The sequence below is a fragment of the Myxocyprinus asiaticus genome, chromosome 30 (genome assembly GCF_019703515.2).
Source record: "Myxocyprinus asiaticus isolate MX2 ecotype Aquarium Trade chromosome 30, UBuf_Myxa_2, whole genome shotgun sequence".
In the NCBI taxonomy this organism is placed as follows: domain Eukaryota; kingdom Metazoa; phylum Chordata; class Actinopteri; order Cypriniformes; family Catostomidae; genus Myxocyprinus; species Myxocyprinus asiaticus.
This window is the reverse complement of record NC_059373.1, coordinates 6,167,691-6,191,447: the sequence shown is the minus strand read 5'-3', so window position 1 is coordinate 6,191,447 and position 23,757 is coordinate 6,167,691. Positions and strand designations below refer to the sequence as shown.

Here is a 23,757-nt window from a genome sequence, read left to right as displayed (position 1 = left end):
TTTTTATTTTATCCCATGTTCAGTTGCTCTTGAAGTTGGGCATTTACAAGAAATTCATGACACATTACTTTTGCATACTCTTGAAGGGATAGTTCACCCAAATATGAAAATTCTCTCATCATTTACTCACCCTCATGCCATCCCAGATGTGTGTGACTTTCTTTCTTCAGCAGAGCACAAATGAAGATTTTAAGAATATTTCAGCTCTGTAGGTCCATACAATGCAATTGAATAGTGACAAAAACTAGCTCCAAAATCACACAAAAGAAACAAAAGTAATCCATAAGCCTCCAGTGTTTTAATCCACGTTTTCAGAAGCGATACGATAAGTGTGAGTGCACAACAGGTTGATATTGAAGTCCATTTTTACTATAAATCTCCACTTTCACTTTTGTTTTTGCAGATTTGCATTCTTCGTGCATATCGCCACCTATTGGGCAGAGAGGAGAATTTGATCTGTTTCTCACCCACACCTATCATATCGGTTCAGATGATGTTGATTTCATCACTGGACTAAATCTTTGTTGCCATTGTGATTTTTGGAACTTAAAAGTTCTGGCCACTACATTTACATTTATGCATTTGGCAGACGCTTTTATCCAAAGTGACTTACACTTATTACAGAGACAATCCCCCTGGAGCAACGTGCCTTGATCAAGGACAGAATGGTGGTGGCTGTGGGGATTGAACCAGCAAACCAGTTATGTGCTTTAGCCCACTATGCCACCACCACTCCGCTATTCACTTGCATTGTGAGGACCAACAGAGCTGTGATTTTTCTTTTGAAAATCTTCATTTGTGTTCAGCAGAAGATGATGATGAAAATGATCAATTTTCATTTTTGGGTGAACTATTCCTTTATCATTTAATTTCCCCATCTTTCTTTCCCCAAAATATAAAAAGACTTCTTTAATACTTCAGTGCAAATATATTTATTGGTATCAGAGTCTTTATCAGAATCAGAACCTAAATCAGTTCCTGATTTATCAGAGTCTGATGGATGCATTTACTTACATGGTACTTTATCTCCAAATCTAGTGCAAGTCAGTGGGGTTTGAATGGTTATACGTACATTTAAATGTAATTTCAATTAAATCACCCTTTTTTTCCTTCTTAAAAAAGCAATACGTGGCTGTTGTAAATCCTTGAACTTATGTTTTGGTTGATCATTTTAAACTATTATGTTTTTTTTTAAAGTTGTTCCCTAACTGGATTTTGCTATGCAAGACACCAATAACACATTCTCTAGCTACGAGTAATTAGATATCAAGTAATATTAATGCAATTTTCCTTTATGATCTTCCTTTTTTACATGAGCACACTGAGGCACTAAATCTGGAATTTCACTGTCTGTAATTGAACACGGCCATATCATCACGTCACTGACAAACTGCATGTGAATGTAAAAACTGATTTATTGTTTGTGATTCAAACTGGAAAATGACATTGCGTACATTATTTATTTGTAAGAAAGAGCCCTAAATATACTGCCATTTGAAATGTAGTCTGTAATTACAGCAGCGGTCCAGATGATATTAGTGGTTTAATTGCAAACAATGCTAAACAATACCAATAATGCACCTAAATAATTAGTCAGTCCTTCCCATGTGTACCAGTAAGCTATTATTTATCTTACCAAGTGATTTCATAAAGATTAAAGGACTCAATAAAACATTTCTCTGTACACTAGATGGCAGTGTAGGCAAACACAATGCAAACACACAAAGCACGCACACACACACACACACACACACACACACACACGATGTGTACAGAATAGCATACAACCATACTCTATACTGTAAAAATAGTAAAAGTAGTAGTATGCAATTCTGAACATAATTTCACATAACCCACACATACAGGGAATGTGGGATAACACTCGCTTTGATATGAACACAGACATGTCTCTTACTCTTTTGGAGTGGGAAAGCCCTACAATCTAAACAATCATACAGCACTGCTCACAGAATTATACATTTGCACTTTGCCTGTGTACACGAATGATATTAAAATACATGACGTGTGATACTGTAGGTTTTACTTTATATATGTCTATTTCATGGCAATGTCAGGGTGTCCAAATCTTTTTCAGTTATTTGACCACTCCAAAATTCCAGTTTTTCAGTCTTTTTCTCTCTCCGAAAACAAACCTCTGATAACCAAATCAACAATCAATAATTATGACTTCCAAACAAGGTTCTGCATCCTTTTTCATTCAAAAGTTTTCATTCTAACGTCTTGCATCCTCAGTCCACCTTTCTGCACTCCTCCTCGGCCATATCGTCTGTTTCTTCCTCTATCTCCTCCTCCTCCTCCTCTTCATCTGTCAGTTCTGTGGCTCTCGCCTTTCGGATTCCCGATTGGTTATCCGCCGGGCCCGTTTGCTCCTGTGAATCTTAAAGGGGAGTTTTTCTTTAATGAATGCAAATCAATAAAATGAAATCATAAAATATATTTATAACTGATTCGCTGTCCAGTCGCATATAGTTAAATGGTGCAGGAGAGCAGTGTAAATGTTATCACGTTTGTTGCCCTTTGACCTTCTAATCTGGATGTTGTGAGGAATATTTTAGCACTCACTTGAGAATGTTGAAAGAGAACAATAAAATCTACGGAAAGAGTTATGATATATTTTGACACCAAAATATAAAAATCAGAATACAATGCACCAAGGTTTACATATAATACTAAGATGGAATGAAATATTTAGCTTTCTTAAAAAAATGTGTAAATCTAAGCTAGAAGTTAGTGGACAAAGTGCAGAAATCAGCATCGGAAATCATTTTTTAACCATCTGAGGGCAAAAACGCAGAGCGTGCCATCCATTTATGTCACATTTAATTTAATTAAACCATTTAGTTAATATCCAAGACATTTAGCCATATCAAATATTATTATGAAGGCAAAAAAATATTCATTATGGGGGCATTTTTGACCCCCTACATTTTACATTTCTGGGGCATTTTTATGACTTTCGGTAGCATTTCAAAGCACCCATTAATTTCTGCTCTTTTTAAATTCAGCTCACTTCACCTCAGAAAATAACAGCCTGTACTCTGAGATCACATATGTGTGGAATGCTGAAAAATAAGTCACTAACGTAAAGACAAATACCTAAAACCCAATAACCCAAAGTCCACCTTCTCCATAAAAATGTGCTTATCAGTGTCTGAACGTATACAGTATATAAAGTGTCTGAGGGTCATTCTCAGAAAATGGTGCCATTATTTGATTTACTTCTGTTTAATGAAAAAATGAAAAAATAAAAACATGGATTTTGTTTATGAATGTTTGTTTAATTGGAATATCAGCCAATTAAAATTTTCCTCTTTCAACCCCATAAAGACTTGAGTTATATTGAACAAAATGAATGAGTAAAGAAAATATTAAATAAAATCTAAAATTCCACCTAAATCCTGAGACTGGCCTCAAGAAAATTACATGACTGTGGCAACATTTTTGCAAAATGACATTACGTGGGTTCTTACACGTAACATAGCAGTTCCGAGGTGAAATGTCCACTGTGTGGCACCACTGGCATAGCCACGGGTGAGCCTGGGTGGGCCGGTGCACCCGTTCACTGTCTTATGCCACTTTTCCACTAACACCCAAACCACTAACGCCAGAGGCTGTTGGGTTGGATAACATCAGCATCAAAGCTTTCAAAACAACAGCAGCTCAAAAAACAAAACTACAGTAGATCGCTCTCATTATAACAAAGCGATATACACCTGATGGCGATCAGATGTGTGTTCAATTGACAGGCATCCCCTATCTTTCAGCAGCTCCAACCACTTTATTTTCCTGGTACACTTTCGTAAGCTATTCAGGACAGTATGCCAGTCCTTTTCGTCACAAGAATTTTGTGCTAGAAAAAGCTTGTAAATGTAGTTGGTTCTATTTATATTGATAATCTGCCCTTTTACTCGTGGTTTGTGTGAGAGTAGAAGTGCCTCTAGTGTTCATTTCAGCAGGGGACACTGCCTTGATACGCACAACTTAGAGGCACTTAAAATCATTTTGCGAAAATGTAGGTATTGAAACATGTTTTCTATGCAGACACTGCACTTTCTGTTCAACTCTGTTATGCTGTTATTTTTCCCTTTGAAAATAATACATCCCCCCTTTGGTGGATCCCCAGTGTCTTTGCTAGTTTCATCCCCTGTACAGAGGTTTGAGCCTAAGTGAGGCAAACATGATCTATTGTCCAAAGTACAGACAACACACAAACTGATTTCTCTTGTTTCTTATATCATTAAGATTACCAGGTGTGTGGGATGAGGATAGCTCCTCCTCCTCTCTCAGAATAGGCTCCTCCCCTTCTTCCTCTACATGAGGATACACACCTAATTTCTGCATCTGAGCTTCAGCCATCTGTTGAACGGCTAAAAACATGACCATACACATGGGGGATACACACAAACACACAAAACAGGGATCACCAAAGCACAAGGGAAACAAAAGACAGGAATGTACACAGAGACACAGACAGGTAAAGAGGGGAAGGGCTTGTTTATTTAATAAAAAAATAAAAAAAGACTTTTCACTGTGCCAGCCAGTATGGGTTTGGTACTAAAATGGCAGGACATGGACAGACAGGGATATCCCACCTGTGAATCTGCAAGACAATTCACAAAATAGACAACACACACAACCAGAGACCAAAACTGTTGAACTCACAGTAATGCATGGCAGCTTTCCTCAGAATATTTTAACACATTACTAATCCACTGATTCTTGAGATAAGGGACAAAATATGTTTTAAATCTTAGTTTTTCTTTTTTAGTACAAAATTAATTTGAAGTGGATATATTTTTAGACAAAGGTCTCAGCTAGCGAACCATATAAGGGAACGTGTTTTTATAAAAACGCTTTTTTTTTTCTTTCTGAAAATGGACATTTATTCAATTCATAACTTACATATTACTGTAAGTACTATTTTAATTTGATCCATCCAACAAGAGTGTAAAGTCTTTAATTATCTAATAATAGTGAGTTAAGTGATAAAATACATTCTATAATTTTTTTTCTGTTTTCAAACTATTCTGAAAATTCTGACAGATTTGACAAAACTGAATATTTTTCCATCTAAACCATGTGTTGTAAACTGGAGCCATTTATTTTTTTTCCTCAGTTAAAGCTGCCTCTATTACCGAAACTCAAATGCCAAAATTACTCCAGAAATTATCACAATGGGATGACAGTGTTGACATGTTGAAGCTAAGACTGCAGAGACCTCAACACTGATTGTTTAAAATATGAAAAAATATAAAACTTACCAGACCACGTGTCCTACTGTTGCATCCACCATGAGCAGGAAGTGGGAAAGGGGTACTCCTGATCATGACATTGTCTGATTTATTCAGGATTATAAAAAAATCTGACCAAGATGCAAAGTGAGGACAACTCTGATAGACAGTTTTATATGGAAAAGATAATTTAAACATTACTTGATGTATTGTTTGATGTCCTAAAGATCCATACCTTTCATTTAATATTTATCTTTATGAATTTATTGCATTTTTAAACTATTTGTTTGGCAGTTTAACATTGTGATCTCTTGCTGAGGACAGGTTAAGTTACTTGTGCTTCCAAGTATAGAGCTTGCATTTAAAAATATATAATTATTATTTTTTTTAAATATGAGTAATACATTCCCTGAGGATACACATTTCCTTTAAACTTTTTTTCTGTATTTTAATATTATGAAATTCTTTTCTTTCTTTTTTTTTTTTTTTACATAAAGAGGACTTTTGTATGTAGGACAGATTTTGTCCTTTATCTCAAGAATCAGTGAATCATTTTGTCAGCAACTCATTGTGTGTGAACTGTCTTTATATTTTGGAGTCCCAGAGACCCCAATGATAAAATCATTTTTCGCTTCACCACGATTTTTGCAGTCTTTTGATGTTAAACTAGGTGTATACAAGCTGTGTGGGCATCTCCAGTAACCCAAAAGTATTTGGACATAAGCGAACCTTGAAAATGTCTGGATTGCATCGCATTAGAAACAAAATATCAAAGCAAGCCGCATATGCAAACAAATAACCACGATTTGTGCATTTTTAAAAAAGAAAAAAGGGACGAGTCGAAATATTTGTTTGTGGTAATCAACATTATGCCACAAATGCAGTTGATTGAGCTTAATTTGTATTGAACCCGAAATATTCCTTTAACTATGGACAAGATCCAATAAAATTTGGCAATCAGAAAGTGTTCAAACACTTTTGTCTAATTGTTTAAAGACACTATAGACACAGCAAACATAAAACATTTGTGTAATGTTTCACTTGAAAAGTATGCCTGTGCTATCTTTCTTGAAAATGAATGCCACTTGGTTTGATATTTTATTATCTGATGCAACAACAAAAAAAAAAATTTCAAACAATTGTTGGGGCCACATATGTATGCAGTGCATTTGGACATATGTAAGCACATGCATGTACTCTGTGTGTCTCGGCATGTGTTGATATTTGAGTCAAAAACAGCAGCACAGGCATGTTGGCATAATCTAGTAATCTAGATTGTCCTCATTGGGTCACAATCTTTAGTGCACTAGTCTGATGGTGAATATTTCTGATGGTCATCTGACCTCTAAAACAGAAAGCAGAAAGAGAGAGAGAGAGAGAGTGTGCAGCTGTATGCTATCTGCTGTAATCCAGGATGATCCAGAGCAGCACAGACTCACACCCATCACAGCTGTCACCATCTCTAATCTTAAACACACACACACACACACACACACACACACACACACAATAAAATGGAATAAACAGACTTGGGAGAGTTTTTAAACCCATGCAGGACGGCACAGTACATCAAAGTCTTCTGAAACAATATTTTTCAAAGGGATATGCACAGTACAACAAGCGTAAATCACATATCACTGACATCATAGACTCTTACCTTTTAATGATGGTGGTTGGTAGATATTTGGGTTGATTCGTTTTGGTTTGAGGACACCATTTTCCCCTACAACCCACTGAAAATAATTTATGCATAAGTAAATTACACTATTAACGTATATCAACTTGCAATAAACATACATCTTCAGTGTATGCACAGTGCCTTACAAAGCCAAAATGCAGTAGCTATATGCCAACACTGAATCTGAGCAAAAAGGCTTCAACATCAATCTCAATCAGTCTGTCAGTTTTTTTGTTTGTTTTTTTTTTACTCAAATCTGTGCATAGTTAAATGAATATTCAGGGTTCAATACAAGTTAAGCGCAATCGACAGCATTTTTGGCATAATATTGATTAACACAAAAAAATTATTTCGACTCGTTCCTTCTTTAAAATCGAGGTTACAGTGAATCACTTACAATGGAAGTAAATGTGGACAATTTTTTGAGGGTCTAAAGGCAGAAATTTGAAATGTATAATTTTATAAAAAGCACTTATATTAATTATTCTGTTAAAACTTGTGTATTATTTGAGCTGTAAAGTTGTTTAAATTGTCTGTTTTGTTTTTTTTTTTGTTTTGTTTTTTAAGTCATTTTAGGGTTTGTTGACCGTACATCGTCATGGCAACAAAGTTGTTAAATTGGCTGTAACTTTACACAGAAAAGGTTAGTAAGTGATTTTTATCACACTAACATCATGTTTACATGCATATTGTTTATGTCTTGTGGTTATACTTTTTTTTTAAGTGAATATTTTAACAAAAAAAAATTGGCCCTCATTCACTTCCATTGTAAGTGCATCACTGGAACCCAGATTTTACTTTTTTTAAAGGGCAAGTCAAAATAAAATTTTGTGGTAATCAATATTATGCCACAAATGCTGTCGATTGAGCTTAACTTGTATTGAATGCATTGAACATTGAATTGCCATGTTCTTGTCTCCTGAAATTCACCCCATTATTGAAGAAACATGGGTTCTGGTCCCATGGAAACCAGAAAATAATCGTGTTCACGTCATCAATGATGAGTGCTATGCTGAGGTTGTATTTTCCCTTTAAAATTTAATTTTTCGCTCCACTGAGAGCAAGGTTTAGGCTTGGGTTAGGGTCTATAAAATATGCATTCCTGTTGACTGTATCACAAAATTTACAACTAAAAATACAACTTGCTTTTGGCGCCACACTGTGGATATTTCACCGGGAAACTGAAGCTCACACTTCCATCTTCGGCCACTGGGGGAAGCGATTCAAATTACGGTAAACGCATACCAATTTCAGTAGAACTTTGGGCCTATTGACACCAAATTAAGGTGAGATCAGTCATAAGAGACCAAATCTTGACAAAATGTGCAGTTTCTGCATTTCACCTTTGCATGGCTACACATAAAAATGTATATTACATGCTTGATGTGTATAAATATGATTTAATATTTACATTTATACATTCATTTTCTTTTATGGATTTGGAAGACACTTTTATCCAAAGCGACTTACAGTACATTTAGTGTATACATTCTACGAGTGTGTGTGTTCCCTGGGAATTGAACCCATACTGGCATTGATAGTGCCATGCTCTACCAGTCGAGCCACAGGAACAGAAGTACAAATTTCAAACCTATATTCTGTGGAACCATAGTCCAGAGCCCTAACCACTACACCACACAATAAATATATATTATATAATATTTTGACTATATTTCTACATTATCAAAATAGAATTTCCAAAAACATTCCATAGAATTAATACATAGTATTACCACAGCAATCCTATGGTATTATATACCACGTACCCTAGAAATACCACGATTTGTGGACATGTACTCTTCTTGGAGTGCCTTAACTATAACGTTCTATAGGGGGCCTGGGTAGCTCAGTGGTAAAATACGCTGGCTACCACCCCTGGAGTTCGATAGTTTGCTAGTTCCAATCCCAGGGTGTGCTGAGTGACTCCAGCCAGGTCTCCCAAGCAACCAATAGAGCCACATGGGGTAACCTCCTCGTGGTCGCTATAATGTGGTTCGTTCTCGGTGGGGCACAGTGGATGGCGTGAAGCCTCCACACGCACTATGTCTCCGTGGCAACGTGCTCAACAAGCCACGTGATAAGATGCGCAGGTTGATGGTCTCAGAAGCGGAGGCAACTGAGATTCATCCTCCGCCACCCGGATTGAGGCGAATCACTACGCGACCACGAGGACTTAAAAAAAAGAAAAAGCGCACTGGGAATTGGGCATTCCAAATTGGGTGAAAAAGAGGAAAAAAATAAATAAAAATAAACTATAACGTTCTATTCAGTTTGTTCTATTTCTGAATGCAGTTTAACCTCCAGAACTGAGGATGCACTGTGGTACCTGATGGGTGGAATTATCATCCTCAGGAGATGTTTGATCTGCTACTCTGAACAGTGTGGCAGGTGTGGGTCTTCGCCGTCGGATCTGAAATACAAGAACCACGGAAACCATCATTACAACTTGCTAAAATACAATATATAGGCCCCACTGTCCTGAATCCACAAGATTTGAGGTATAATTCATGTTGTAGCACAAAATGTGCAGGATGAGATATATGCTGAATTTTAAATCTAAGGGTTAAAAGAGTTTGAGATCTCAAAGTTTGTGCAACTGCAGTGGTGATGGTTGCCTTGGCAAACACCATCAACAAGTAGGAGTTACCCCTTATCTTTCCTAACTTTCCTCAAAACAATCTGGATGTTCTTTAAAACAAACTGTAACAGAGTTCACAGCATTTCTTTTTTCTTTTTAATAACAAAGTGTTCCATTTGAAAGTTGAATCCTCCTCCACAGTGTGAAATACGTGATGAAGGATCCATAATAGTCTTTGCTGCCTCTAGGCCTTCAGACTTTAAATGTATTTGTTTAGTACAGGTGTAGCACTGTAAGAACATAATGACACTGTAAAATGTCATTTGTGTTGTTTGTTACTGTTTGTTACATTTGACTGCCTTTATATACTATTCTTTTGACATTCAGAAGACATTTTCAAGTGGCTTTGTCATTTCAACCATATTCAGCTAATACAGTACACAGTGAAATGAAACAACGTTTCTCCAGAACCATGGTGCTACATAAAAACAACATGAAACAACCAACAAACACAGAACTACATGAGACTACACAGAACTAAAAGACCTACACATTTCTACATAAAGTGCATGTGCAAACGTGTGCAAACAGTACAAGACGGTACAATAATTGCTGAAACAGGATAATAGGCACAGTAAGAGACAGTGCAGCGCCAACCAGTACACAGTTCTAGTGTGAAAGTGTCAGATGGAACAGGTGGTGCAAAAAGATATTACAATATAATAGAAAATGCTGTGATTGTAAACATAACATGCTATGCCACAGTATTCAGCAGATAAGCTTATACTAGATATGGACATAGCAGTTATTGGGGTAGCAGCCAGGTAGAAGTGACAAGAAATTAAGTACAATATTTTATGAATACAGTAGCAGCAAAACAATACAGGTAGATAATACAGAAATGTGCAAAATTGCAATGGGAGTCGGATGGTGTTCAGTTGAGTGTGTGTGTGTTGTCAGACCAGTCTCTGAGTGTTGAGGAGTCTGATGGCTTGGGGGAAGAAACTGTTACACAGTCTGGCCGTGAGGGCCCGAATGCTTCAGTACCTTTTGCCAGACGGCAGGAGGGTGAAGAGTTTGTGTGAGGGGTGCGTGGGGTCATCCACAATGCTGGTGGCTTTGCGGATGCAGCGTGTTGTATAAATGTCTATGATGTAGGGAAAAGAGACCCTGATGATCTTCTCAGCTGTCCTCACTATCCTCTGCAGGGTCTTGCGATCCGAAACTGTGCAATTTCCAAACCAGGCAGAGATGTAGCTGCACAGAATGCTCTCGACAGTCCCTCTGTAGAATGTGGTGAGGATGGGGGGTGGAAGATGAGCTTTTCTCAGACTTCGCAGAAAATAGAGACACTGCTGGGCTTTCTTGGTTATGGAGCTGGTGTTGAGGGACCAGGTGAGGTTCTCCGCCAGGTGAACACCAAGGAATTTGGAGCTCTTGATGGTCTCCACAGAGGAGCCGTCGACTTTCAGCGGAGAGTGGTCTCTCCGTGCTCTCCTGAAGTCAACAAGCATCTTTTTTGTTTTGTCCTTTTTGTAGCCATTCCGGCAGAAATCCAGATTTCTTCCATATTTTTTCTCAGAATTGTGTGCAGACTAAATAATGGACAGTTACATATTCTATAACATTCTCACTTTGTCTTTCTCCGTGCATATAATTAACACCAACATAAATGGTTGTGTTCCACCTCCTACAGGAAAACGAGTTGTGCAATCAGCAAACTTTTCCATCTTCAGTCTTTTATGTGCATTAGCATTTGACCTATTTGGCAAACAGACTGTCAGTAATAGACTCTCAAAGCAACTTGATTGCATGTGTTCCTGGTTTCCTTAATATTCCATCGTTAAATTGTCAATCCTATCATCCATCCATCTACAGTACCTATAGTACTGTCTGTCTGTCTATCTATCCATCTTTCATCTAGCTACTCAGCAAGCCAGGCAGAAAATTATTGCACTATCTTGCTATCATCCTATCTACAGTATCTATCGCACTTCTGTATAGCTAGTTAGCTAGCTAAGCAAAAAAGATTGTACCATCCATCCATCCATCCTTCTATTGTCCTTTCATACAGCTAGTTATTACAGTCATTTTCTGCCTGACTATCTAGCTATTTTAATATCATACTATCTATCTAACATACTATAGTACAGCTAGTTAGCTAGCTAGGCAGAAAACAATTGAATTATCTATCATACTATCCTATAGCTTGTTAGCTAGCCAGACAGAGAACGATTGCACCATCTTGCAATTGTCCTATCATACAATCTATCTATCTATACTCGTCTGTCTATCTATCTATCTGTCTGTCTGTCTAACAGTAGCCAGGCAGAAAAGGACTGTTCTATCATATAGTTAGCTAGCATGTTAGCCAGACATAAAACACACACTCAAGTAGAGAAAGATTAGAGACTATGTTAACAATTCATTTGCATTATTCTTTTAACTTAAAAAATAATAATAAAAAATCGTGATATTTTGTCTGTCAACTGATGTTTTGTCTAAACAAACAGCTGTTCTGGGGCAGATACGGGTGGCACCGTTCAGTCATGAAACAGCATTCGCAACCCATTTTACTTCCATAGTGTGGTGTATTTTTGAGTAAAACATGATATTCAACAGGAATGAGTAATGCCTTTTTTCCAAATCAATAGTTATTTGCAAATAGTGATGTAACTTTAATGACAATAACTGGCATTAAATTACTGCATTAACTACAGCCAAGGTTTTGGAAAGCCTGCATTACATACAGTGTAACGGTTGCCTAAAACAGCTATTTGGCTATTGGTTAACATGAACTAATAGCCCGCATGGCCTAAGTGACGTCAATCAAAAGGGCAAGTCATTTTAGAGGCATATAAAGAGATTATAGAGATTATATTCTTCTTTTGAATAACGTGCCCAGTTGAATCATTCACTGGGACCAGTAATGTTTACTAAAAGTAAATACAGTCAATTATGAATTCATATCGTCTTTAAACTTTTGAAATACAATAATCCAAATGCTTCTGTGCTCCTTGCGCTACTGACTGATATCATGACTAAGCATATGGATACAAGTCTCTCAGATGAAATCCTCAAAGCCAAGAAAGCACCCCAAAATAGCTAAGACAGAACATTACTGTCCAGGTGATAACCATATGTTAGCTAACAAAAAAGCATCAAAGCATTAAAGTCCCTTTTCCTGTTTTAGGTTGTCTCTCTCTACAAGAGGAACAGGAACATTACATTTGTTAATTAAAACAGTTGATGATGGCACTTCAACCACATTGTCTACGCAAGCAGAAAGTCCTGAGTACCAGATGCTGGCCGTTATAATTTTACGAGTCACTCTTACTTTTAGATTCTGTTGAATAATTTCTGTAGTAGATAACACAATCAGGTCTTACAGTTTTTTTAAACACATTCTAAAAACATTTATGGTTTATGTAGATATTTCAAGGGGATAGTTCATCCAAAAATCAAAAATTCTCTCAGCATCAACCCACCCTTCATGATGCTCTTCTTCTGTGGAACACAAAAGAAGATGCAAGGCAAAATGTTAGCCTCAGTCAGCGTTCACTTTCATTGTACGTACAAAGGATGCAATTAAAGTGAATTGTGACTGAGGCTAACATTCTGCCAAACATTCAATTTTTGTGTGTTCCTTAGAAGAAAGTTTGAAACCACATATGGGACAGTAAATGATGACAGAATTTTCATTTTTGGGTGAACTATCACTTTAATTACTCCCGTAAACTTTGTCTTTTCTTGTTTTCAAATTAAGACATAAACAGCCTCTCAACCTTCAAGTTCCACTTTACACCTTCAGTGATACACAGTCTAAATCAGCATGTATTCAGCATTTCTTCCGCACTGAATCAGACAGCGTGTGTCCCTGCGGATCAACTGGGTGAGTAAAATCACAGTCCCTGTTCATTTCTGTTTACACACAAACATGCACTGCACCAAAGGTCACATTGTGACATCAATGAATGAGTCTTTGTGCGTGTAGATACCAAATTGACTAAAATCTAGAGTCATGCAACTTATCCAAGCAGTGTTTTTCAGTTTATTGTCTCCCACAATGGCACACTTCTAGAATACTTTAGACGATTTTAAAGGGGTCATAACATAAAGAATCATATTTTCCTTGCTCTTTTGATATTTAAGAGGTCATTGTACTATAAAAACATACTGTAAGTTTCAGAACTGAAAACCTCCTCAATAGAAAAAGAGCATTTATTTAAACCAGGCTGTTGAAATGGGTAGTTTGGAATTTGTGGAACTTGTGACATCACAAGGATCAAATACATCAGCATATGACTGCCTCTTCAGCAAGACATCAACGCCTATTTTTCATCATTGCACCCTTGGACCCGCCCACTGGTGCTCAGTCACACAGGTGAAGGAGAGAGATGGGCCTGTCATGGGAGATTCATCCAAATAGGACAGCTTCACATGCCTATATGGATTTAAATGTTTTTCTACATAAACATGCACTAGATGAATGGCTTTGATCATTATCATTCATCTCACGCAACTTTTAAAAAACGCAATGTCAAGTTATAACTCTAAAAAGGAGACCTCCATTCTGTTTCATTCAGCTGCAGTTTTGAAGGCATACTGGACTGTTTTTGCACCCATCTATGCTATTTGTAATTGTTGGTCTTCCACAAACATGCACTATATGGATGTCTTTGATCGTTGTGATGCGTTTCTGGCAGTGTCCACCATGTTTTAAGAGCAGTACAAGCAAAACTTTTAAAAATACACCCCATTCTGCTGCTGCCACATGCTGTTCTATGTGTAAACAAACACAGAAGGTGTGAGATGTGAAGACCAGCATCTCTGCTTTGGCCTGTTGAAGCACCCAGTACCACCGGGGATTGTAGTACGTTTGTGTTTTCAGAACTTTTCAGCGTGGATTGTATGCTTTTTTTTTTTTTGGCTGATATCAGCGTGGATTACTTGTTAACCAGTCAATACATGATTTAAGCTTTGCAAAGGAACTGTTATTGAATGAGCATTATTAAAGATGATGCATTTAAAAACTGCATTCAAGAGAATGTCATGACCCCTTTAAGTCAGTTGGTCTGGAGTGCAGCATGATCATTGTGAGAGTTTAATGACAGTTAAACTGCTCTCATATTACATCATCCTAATATCTGATACCATCATCACCTTTTCTACAACACAGTCATTCATCATGTCTTCTGAGACATTGCGAATTAGCCTTCCGTGTTGGCCTACAAATTCACGTCACGACTGAACAGCTCCTTTTTTAATCTGATTAATTTCCGAGAGGTAGTCTTGTAGCAATCTATTCAAATTCTATTTCTAACCATGAGTTAGGTCATTCCCTACACCTGTATTATACATTAATTCCATCATAGACATATCCTATGATGCAAATGTCAATGAAATACATAACATCTCTTTATTTTGAAGCAGAGGATTAGAGACAAGCCTGTATTCATCACACAGTGGTATAGTGAAATCAACAAGATTTTACCTTTGTGGAGTTTAACCACAAGGGAAATTATAATCTCTTGGTCAACCTTTCTTGAAACCTTGCTAACGTGTATATACTGTATGCAGTATACTGTATATAACCTGTACCAATGATGTGTGCAAATGTAAAGCCTGATTGCATGAACATAGTGTGTGAGTGTGAATTCTGCTCCACCAGCCTCATTAAAATAGAATTGCCAAAATAATGACTGTTCTCAAACAGGTTTCTCAAACACTCCCCCCCTTCTGCCATTGGTCAGAAAAAAAAAAAAAAGAAAGAAAAATAAACAGGTAGTCCTGCTTCAAACTCATGCCATTGGTTGAGCCAGTGTTGCTGTGTTGGGCTGCTCAAACAATAGGAGCAATGTCCCCAAAGAACTGTAAAGCCAACTCAAGAATACTATAAAATGGTTCTAGATAATAAAGGGTTTTTGTTGAACCTATAGTGCAAAGAACAGTTACTTTTAAGTGTTGACAAGTCTCCATTTGACTACAAAATGAGGCTAGCTGTTACATCTAACTTAAACTCCTCAGACGAAACCAGATTGGTACTTCTATATGGAGGCCGGCAAGGCCTTGCGTGCCACTTTTTAAAATATTAAGAGAAATTAGGGTTGTTTCTTCTCCGTCCTACTTTTTATAATTGCCGTCGAACCTTTGGCTGCATGCTTCTGTAACAGGGAACTCAAAAGCAGAGAGAGTACATGAAGGGTGAAGGGAAGACAAATTAATGAAGACATCATGATGTGAACTGGTGACCTGCTTAGCTTTCTTATATAATTAAATACTATTCGGTGATGTTACGTTTATAGAATACAAAACTATAAGGAGTCTGACACAGTGCTGATATCCAAACTATGCCCTCTATAAAACAGTTTAACTTTAGATGTCCCAGAAGGGATAAAACACCAAGGGACTTTAATCAGCCTAGATTTGGATTTAATCATGAGGCTGAAATGAATCTCTGTTACACAAAATAAAAGAAAGAAAAAACAAAAATCGATAAAAGGAAAAAACTGACACCTAGGGTGTAAAAGTTAGTATAAAATGACTGTTGTGCCCCAGTTTACTTAAAATATCCCATAGGGACCACCTTTGTTTGTTAAGTGATATGATTTTTACAAAATTCATGAATAGAAAATTGTATTTCAATTTAAGGCAAAATATATACAATTAAATATTATGGATATGGTAGTGTCAGCTCAGCCAGTAATTATTGCAAAATAAATCCCAAGATTTCACCCAAAGGTTTATTTTGCAATCATTAATTTTTATTTATACCGCTTAACAGTCATGATACAAAAATACATGCAGCGATTGACCAATCAGAATCAAGTATTCAAGAGCGATATGTAATAAAAAGCTATACAATACAAAACAACATTTTAAACAACCATATGTTTCACTATGGCAAGTAAGAAACAGAAAAAACTAGAGGAAAAAAACATCTGCTTTAAAGAGAAAAGTGCTTTTTATAATAGTGTGGTACTCATGTCACAATGGGATTTAGTGTAGTTGTACAATTTAGATGACGAAAGAAGCTTAGGGAAATATCTACAAACTTGGAAGTAGATTATTTCTATATGTTTAACAATCCTTTGCTAGGGTCCTTAAATCTACACAATGATTCAAAGAATCTGTTGTTATGCTTTATAGAACATCTGACTAACTATTTAGTTTCTCTTGTAACAACTTTGAAATATGACAGGATCTGGAATTCTGAGGAAAATGTTACTAATGAAACAATAAATTCTTTCAGTTCAAGCTGATACAAAAAATAGGATAAAGATGAGAAGACATTTATCAGTGTTGGGTGCACTCTGACTATAAAAGTTACTGTAATCAGATTATGTTTTTTAGTCAAAAAGTAGTGTAACGCATTACATTTTCAATTCTTGTATTTAGACTAGTTACTGACTTCCAATTAAGGTAATTACCTTTAAATCACACAAATTTCTTAAATATTATTGATGTGTAATACTTTTAAAATATGAATTCCTATGTTTATACGTTTAATATAAATATGTTTAAAACCTGTCTTAAGATGCACTTGTTTACTGTAGCCGTTGCTACTTTAAATCATGATATGTTGAACAGACCCAATTGTGTTTTTATTTCTTTTGCGTTTCTTTATTTTCATATGTTTATATGTAAACTTTCCTTTTTTTTCCTCATATAAATTACCTTCTAGCTTTTTTTTTAATAGTACAGCACTTTGGCAAACTCTGTAGTTTTTAAAGTGCTTTATAAATAAATTTGAACTGAAATGAATATGTAGGCTAAATTGTTTCTGTGATAGCTGAAGTGTGTGGGACAATGTACAAGGTGGAAATGTAGACATTATTTTGAATTCGTCGAGCAGAAAATGAAAACTTTTCTGTGAAAAGTGTTTTAGAAAGTAAAAGTAATTAGTAATGTGATAACTTTTCCGATTAAGTAATCAGCAAAGTAACAGATTGCAATTCTAAAGTAGTAATAAGTAATTTGTAGTAGATTACATTTTTTAGTAACTTACACAACACTGATAATTATAATACGCTTTTGGGAATAGACTGTGGTCTACACGTTCCGGAATTATATTTGAGAAATCTGGGGAATCTGAATTTGGAATTAGAACTTAACACTATTTCTTGGTTAATCATCAATACTTAAGGGTAATAATTATTAAATACCTAAAACATGTTATCACTGCAATCCTTGTGAAAAATATACTGTTTTACTGTTAATGCCTGTGCTTTTGTTGGGTCTGGTTTTCATGACTTTTATGAAACAACATTCTGAGTTCTGAAATGTGTAACATCTTGTTAAAATGAGCGGCTTCCTTAAAGTCAACAAGAAAAGGCATTTGCATTTTCACAAGTGAAACCGGGTATTCAACAGGATAAATATAGGGAAGGACTTGACTTTATCTATCTGTAATTCATTGAATGGTAAAAAGTGGCCATTCCATACCAGAATGGAGTCAGACCTGAATTTGTAAAAAGAATGCCTAAAGCTATTTGGCTAATTGTTAACATTTTCCAATAACCTGTGGACTTGGTGATGTCAGTGGAAATGGAAAGTTGTTTCAGAAGAGGACCAAGTTAGAGCATTTTAATGAAAGATTATGAAGACAAACATTTATTTCCATTGGAATAACTTGCACTGATTAATCATGCATAATAAGACCAAGAATGTGTACTTGGTAAGTAAATAAGGTCCATTTTGATTCCATGTTGACTTCAAACAGGCTCTCTTCAAACTAAAGCCCTGCTGTTAAAAAGACTTATCTGGGGTGACCACGTTTTACCACTTAACATTACCAGCACCCAATGCAACCCATCCATTCAGTCTCACACACTAATAATCAAAGCATATGCTCTTGAGTTAAGCAACAGCTTCCTATCAGCACAGGAAGAGAGACAGAGCATACAGAGACGTCTAAAACAACCTGAATCATGTCTTCACGACATAAATATTGGCCATTCAGAACACTTTCATAAACGTAACATCTACACTAGTGTCAATCGTTTAAAGAATGCACATGATATCATGGCAAATTTGTAACAAAAAATTGCATAATTTCAATATTTACTGAGAAAAGCCCCACAAATGAAGCTATAATTCACAAGTATGACATTACTGTGGCAGACAAGCAAAGCATTACAAAGTGGCTTAAGAAGTCAATATATTGTTTGTTTTATTTCCTTATCATCGAATATAAGCCTGTCACTGGCCTACAATCCACAGCAATCCATTCTGCAAATGAGTTTGCCAATCTGTCCAAGGATGATTTAGGGGCAATTTACACAGAACACAAAGGAATATTCCATGTTCAATTCAAGATAAACTCAGTCGACAGAAGTTTTGGCATAATGTTGATTACAACAAAAACTTATCCCTCTTTTTCTTTAAAAAAAAAAGCAAAACCCAAGGCAACAGTGAGGCACTTACAACGGAAGTGAATGGGGCCAATATTTGGAGGATTAAAAGGCAAAAATTGGACGCTTCTTTTATAAAAGCACTTACATTAATTTTCCATTAATACTTGTGTATTATTTAAGCTGTAAGTTGTTTAAACAGTTTTTTTAGGCTGCCTTAGGGTTCACAGCGTTACATTGTCATGGCAACAGAGTTGTACAATTCTGTATACCTTTACACAAAAAAGGTGAGTACATGATTTTGACTTGTGGCTATACTTTTGAGGGGTTTTTTTTCCTCCCCAATTTGGAATGCCCAATTCCCAATGCGCTCTATGTCCTCGTGGTGGCATAGTGACTCCGGGTGGCGGAGGACGAATATCAGGCCTCCACGTCTGAGACCATCAATCCGCATGTTATCACGTTGCTTGTTGTGCGGGTTACTGCGGAGACATAGCGCGTGTGGAGGCTTCACGCTATTCTACGCGGCATCCACGCAAAACTCACCACGCGCCCCAACGAGAGCGAGAACCACATTATAGCGACCACGAGGAGGTTACCCCATGTGACTCTACCCTCCCTAGCAACCGGGCCAATTTGGTTGCTTAGGAGACTTGGCTGGAGCCACACAGTCTAAGTTTTTTTTTAAATTATTTATGGATTGGCCCCATTCACTTCCATTGTAATTGCCTCATTGTAACCCAGATTCTTGTATTTTTGTTTTAAGAAGTGACAAGTTGAAATGATTTTTTTTTGTGGTAATCAACATTTACTTGTTTAACTTGTATTGAACCGGGAGTATTCCTTTAATCGCTTATATCAATGCTTATTGGAAAAAACACCCCCAAATGAAGAATGCATTCGCATTTATTCGTGTAGCGGATGATAAAGGAGAAAAGCATTGAATAGCCATTACAAAAGTGACTTTAGAAGAAGACTCTGTCTTCCTCACCTCTTCCTTAACTCTCGTCTCCTGTGAATGAATTGCAGGCCTATCTCTGCAGCAGCACAGCAGAGAACAGCTCTCCGACCCACTTTGTTAAGACTAAAATTACAACAGCAACAGGACGGGGAACTGGCCCGAGCTGACACACACAAACATGCACGTGCACACACACACACGCAATCTTGCATCTGCACTCTCAGAAGTCCAGCAAATAGGATTTTTATAGCCTTCAATGCATCTCAATGTACCTTTATCTCAAAATTTATGTGCAACTGTATTTAATGCCAAAATCAATATCGGACTTAGAAACATCTGGGACAAAAGCAGCTTCCCTGTTCTATGAGAACATCAACACGCACATTACCAACACATGAACACATCACAGTTTAGCCACTAATTCAGAGGTAATAAAACCAGGTCCTGGTATCCAGAACATCCAGACCATTAACTCACCCAGGTCAAGGTCACACACTGTTTACCATCTCCAGGACAGATTTATAACTTTTGCGCCATCACATTTTATGAGCTTGTTCAGTATGTGTGGGTGAACCTCGAGAAAACACGCTCAGATCATATTTTTTTCACCCCAAACGTATAAGAAATTACATTTTGTATGAAGACAAAATCAAGCCAATTTTAGGGCCATTAAGTGATCTTGTTTTGAGACATTATAAAAGCACATTTTCCTAACCATTTTTTATTTTATTTTATTATTCTCATTACCGTAATGTGCAAACATTTTATTTGAGTTTTTTGGAATCCACATTATAATCAACGGTGATTGTCATTGTAGTAAAAATACTCTATAGTAACGGTATAATTACCGTAAAACACAGATTATTTTTATTAAAAGCATAAAGGTACTACAAGTAATACTGCCATGATGTATAAATACTCAAGTTAAATATTTTTTTTGTTGTTTTTTTTCGCATTTCAGTAATGAGAATCAGTCTTTTCTTTATTATTATTATTATGGTAATAGGAATTGTAATTAAACTAAAAAATCGTAATGGTCCTAAAAATAGGATTCATGTGCTTTAAGCAAAATGTAAATACTTTCTTTTGATTTTAGGGTGAAATATGACTCGGACATGTTCATAGCACTTCTCATTACAGTAAAACTACAGTACAGTAATATAGCAAAATAAGCATAAATTAAAAGTGGTAAAACAAATAGTACTGTGATATATGAATTCATAGCTATTTAAAGAATATATAATATATTATAATATATAATGTTTTCGCATTGTAGTAATAAGAATCTATGTCTGTGTGTGTGTGTGTTTATATATATATATGCATAACGGTATAAGAACTATCATGAAAATAATGTGACAATGCAAAAATCTTAATTGTTTAATTAGCTTAAAGCTAAATATAGTGAGGGGCCTGGGTAGCTCAGCAAGCACTGACGCTGACTACCACCCCTGGAGTCCCGAGTTCGAATCCAGGGGTGCTGAGTGACTCCAGCCAAGTCTCCTAAGCAACCAAATTGGCCCGGTCGCTAGGGAGGGTAGAATCACATGGGGTAACCTCCTCGTGGTCGCGATTAGTGGTTCTCGCTCTCAGTGGGGCGCGTGGTAAGTTGTGCGTGGATCGTGGAGAGTAGCATGAGTCTCCACATGCTGTGAGTCTCCACAGTGTCACGCACAGCAAACCACGTGATAAGATGCGCGGATTGACTGTCTCAGAAGCGGAGGCAACTGAGACTTGTCCTCCGCCATCCGGATTGAGGTGAGTAACCGCGCCACCATGAGGACCTACTAAGTAATGGGAATTGGGCATTCCAAATTGGGGAGAAAAGGGGATAAAATAAACAAACAATAAGCTAAATATAATGTCTTCTTTCTTTTGATTTTAGGATGATATATGAACCAGACATGTTCTTGACATTGTCTTAGCACATCTCGTTACAGTAAAAATACACGGCAAAGTCCCATTTTATATTAGGTGTGTTTAACTACTATTTACTAACATTAAAATACAAACAATATAATGTATTTGTGTAACTACATGATGTTTGGCAAAATTCTTACAAAATTCACATTTGCTGCTACTGAGATTGAGGTAATACAGTAAAATTCAATATCAATATTGTTTCTGATTTCAGTAATGAAAATCAAAATTGTTTGATTTATAATAATGTAGCTTATGTAATTATAGAAGTATGATATATAAATACTTATCTAAATCTTTTGTTTAGCCTATGTTTTTCCCCATTGCAGTAATAAGAATTGTCATGAAAATAATATTACAATGAAAAAATCGGAATGGTCCTAAAACAAGTTTAATTTGCTTTAAGCAAAATAGGATGTCTTGCTTATTTCTTTTGATTTTAGGGTGAAATATGTCCCAGACATGTTTTTGACACTGTCATAGCACCTCTCATTACAGTAAAAATACAGTACAGTAACAGTAAAATCAGCGCAAATTAAGGGAAGTATAACAAGTACTACTATGATGTATAAAAACTTATGTTTTTGCATTACAGTAATGAGAATCCGATTGTTTTGCATTACGGTAAAGAGAATTGTCATGAAAATGTCACAATGCAAAAATCTTAATGGTTAAAAAAAAAAAATAAATAAATAAAAGGTTTTGTTTGCTTTCAGCAAAATGTAAAAAAATTGTTTTACTTCTTTCTCATGATTTTGGTGTGAAATATGACCCAGACATGATCATGAAAGGTTTTGTTAGATTTATTTTTTCATAGCACTGATCGCACAAACTAACACTCTGTATGCACAAGTAAAAGTTACTGTAAACTGATTTTCCTGGTTAAAGTAGCCCAAGCCCTAAAGCGTCAACACTAACAGTCAGAGTGTGCATGAGTAAGAATCTCATACCATTTCAACCTGCCGTGGGTCCAGTTGGGTTGGTTCTGTGGCTGGGACTGCAAACTGGATTTTTCTCCTTTCTTTGGGTTCCACAGGTCCCTCAGATGGACTCAAGGGTTCCATTATTTGCTTTAAATATCCTTTGTATCTATCCAAACCTGTTTCAATATATATCAATAGCCACACACTGACATGTATACACACACACACACACGTGGTATTCTCCAAACAGATTTCTTCAGTGTTAGTTTATCCTCTTTTTCTTATCTTTTCTGTTTTGTTTTCTCAGTGAGTTTCTTAGACGTGCCGCCGTTCAGTTATTTTTTTTTTCCTTTCTCTTATCACCCTTACATCCGATTTTCCTAGACCTCCCCTCACTCACTGTGTTCAGAGTCAGTGCAGGACATCCTTATATCAGCCTGGGGGAGGAAGAGAGGTGGAGCTCATAGAGAGAGGATGGCACTCTTGCACGATTTAGGGGCTGTGCTGACGTTGATTTGTAATCAGAAAAAAAAGATAATCTCATGCAGCTGGCAGAGCCTCTTTTGGCCTCTATTTTGTGAATAGGAGATTAATAGAGAGAGATATATAGAAATGTAGAGAGAGTGAGAGAGGGCATTAATTCATGTCAGCAATCAATTTCAACGCATTTAGTTTTGGCATATTTGACATTCTTATGGCATTGTTGATTTTGGAAATAATCAGTACAGTAAAAATCATGCTCCGCAAACAAAAGTAAATATCATCATAGACAATTTATACTCGCGACATAGACATACAGTTATTTATTTTTGTGTATTAGATGCATTTGATACATATAGTAGCCCAAAAATGTATTTAGGCACTAAAGTCATACTTAAAAATGTATGAATTTCATTGCATTGGAAAATTAAATATCAAACCAAGTCAGGGTTCCAACTCTTTTCAAGGCACAATTTTCCAGGACATTTTATGTGCCACACAGTTGCATTATTTAAGCAAAAACTTAAATTGATTGGTCATTTAAATTGTGGTTATTGATGTTTTTTTTTCCCTTCGACAGTTTAATTAAATTTCATCATCAAAAGCGTGTCT

At 36.3% G+C, this 23,757-nt stretch overlaps 1 protein-coding gene across 1 annotated transcript; it reads right to left on the bottom strand.

Moving 5' to 3' along the window:
- Positions 1 to 1,397: 1,397 nt before the first annotated feature.
- Positions 1,398 to 23,533, bottom strand: ppp1r1b (protein phosphatase 1, regulatory (inhibitor) subunit 1B). The gene is made up of 5 exons (XM_051663580.1): positions 22,693 to 23,533; positions 9,257 to 9,340; positions 6,910 to 6,985; positions 4,269 to 4,388; positions 1,398 to 2,398 (listed from the first exon to the last, which is right to left on the bottom strand). The coding sequence occupies exons 1-5, from the start codon at positions 22,804 to 22,806 to the stop codon at positions 2,250 to 2,252; spliced, it is 543 nt and encodes a 180-aa protein (XP_051519540.1). The 5' UTR covers positions 22,807 to 23,533; the 3' UTR covers positions 1,398 to 2,249.
- Between the last annotated feature and the right edge of the window lie 224 nt (positions 23,534 to 23,757).

Excerpts from the sequence above, each read along its gene's own strand:
- ppp1r1b (XM_051663580.1), bottom strand. The coding sequence starts at position 22,806 with ATGGAACCCTTGAGTCCATCTGAGGGACCTGTGGAACCCAAAGAAAGG. Across the intron at positions 9,341-22,692 it reads ACCCACGGCAGGTTGAAATG|ATCCGACGGCGAAGACCCAC; the intron begins GTATGAGATTCT and ends CTTGTATTTCAG. Across the intron at positions 2,399-4,268 it reads ATCCTCATCCCACACACCTG|ATTCACAGGAGCAAACGGGC; the intron begins GTAATCTTAATG and ends CTCCCCTTTAAG.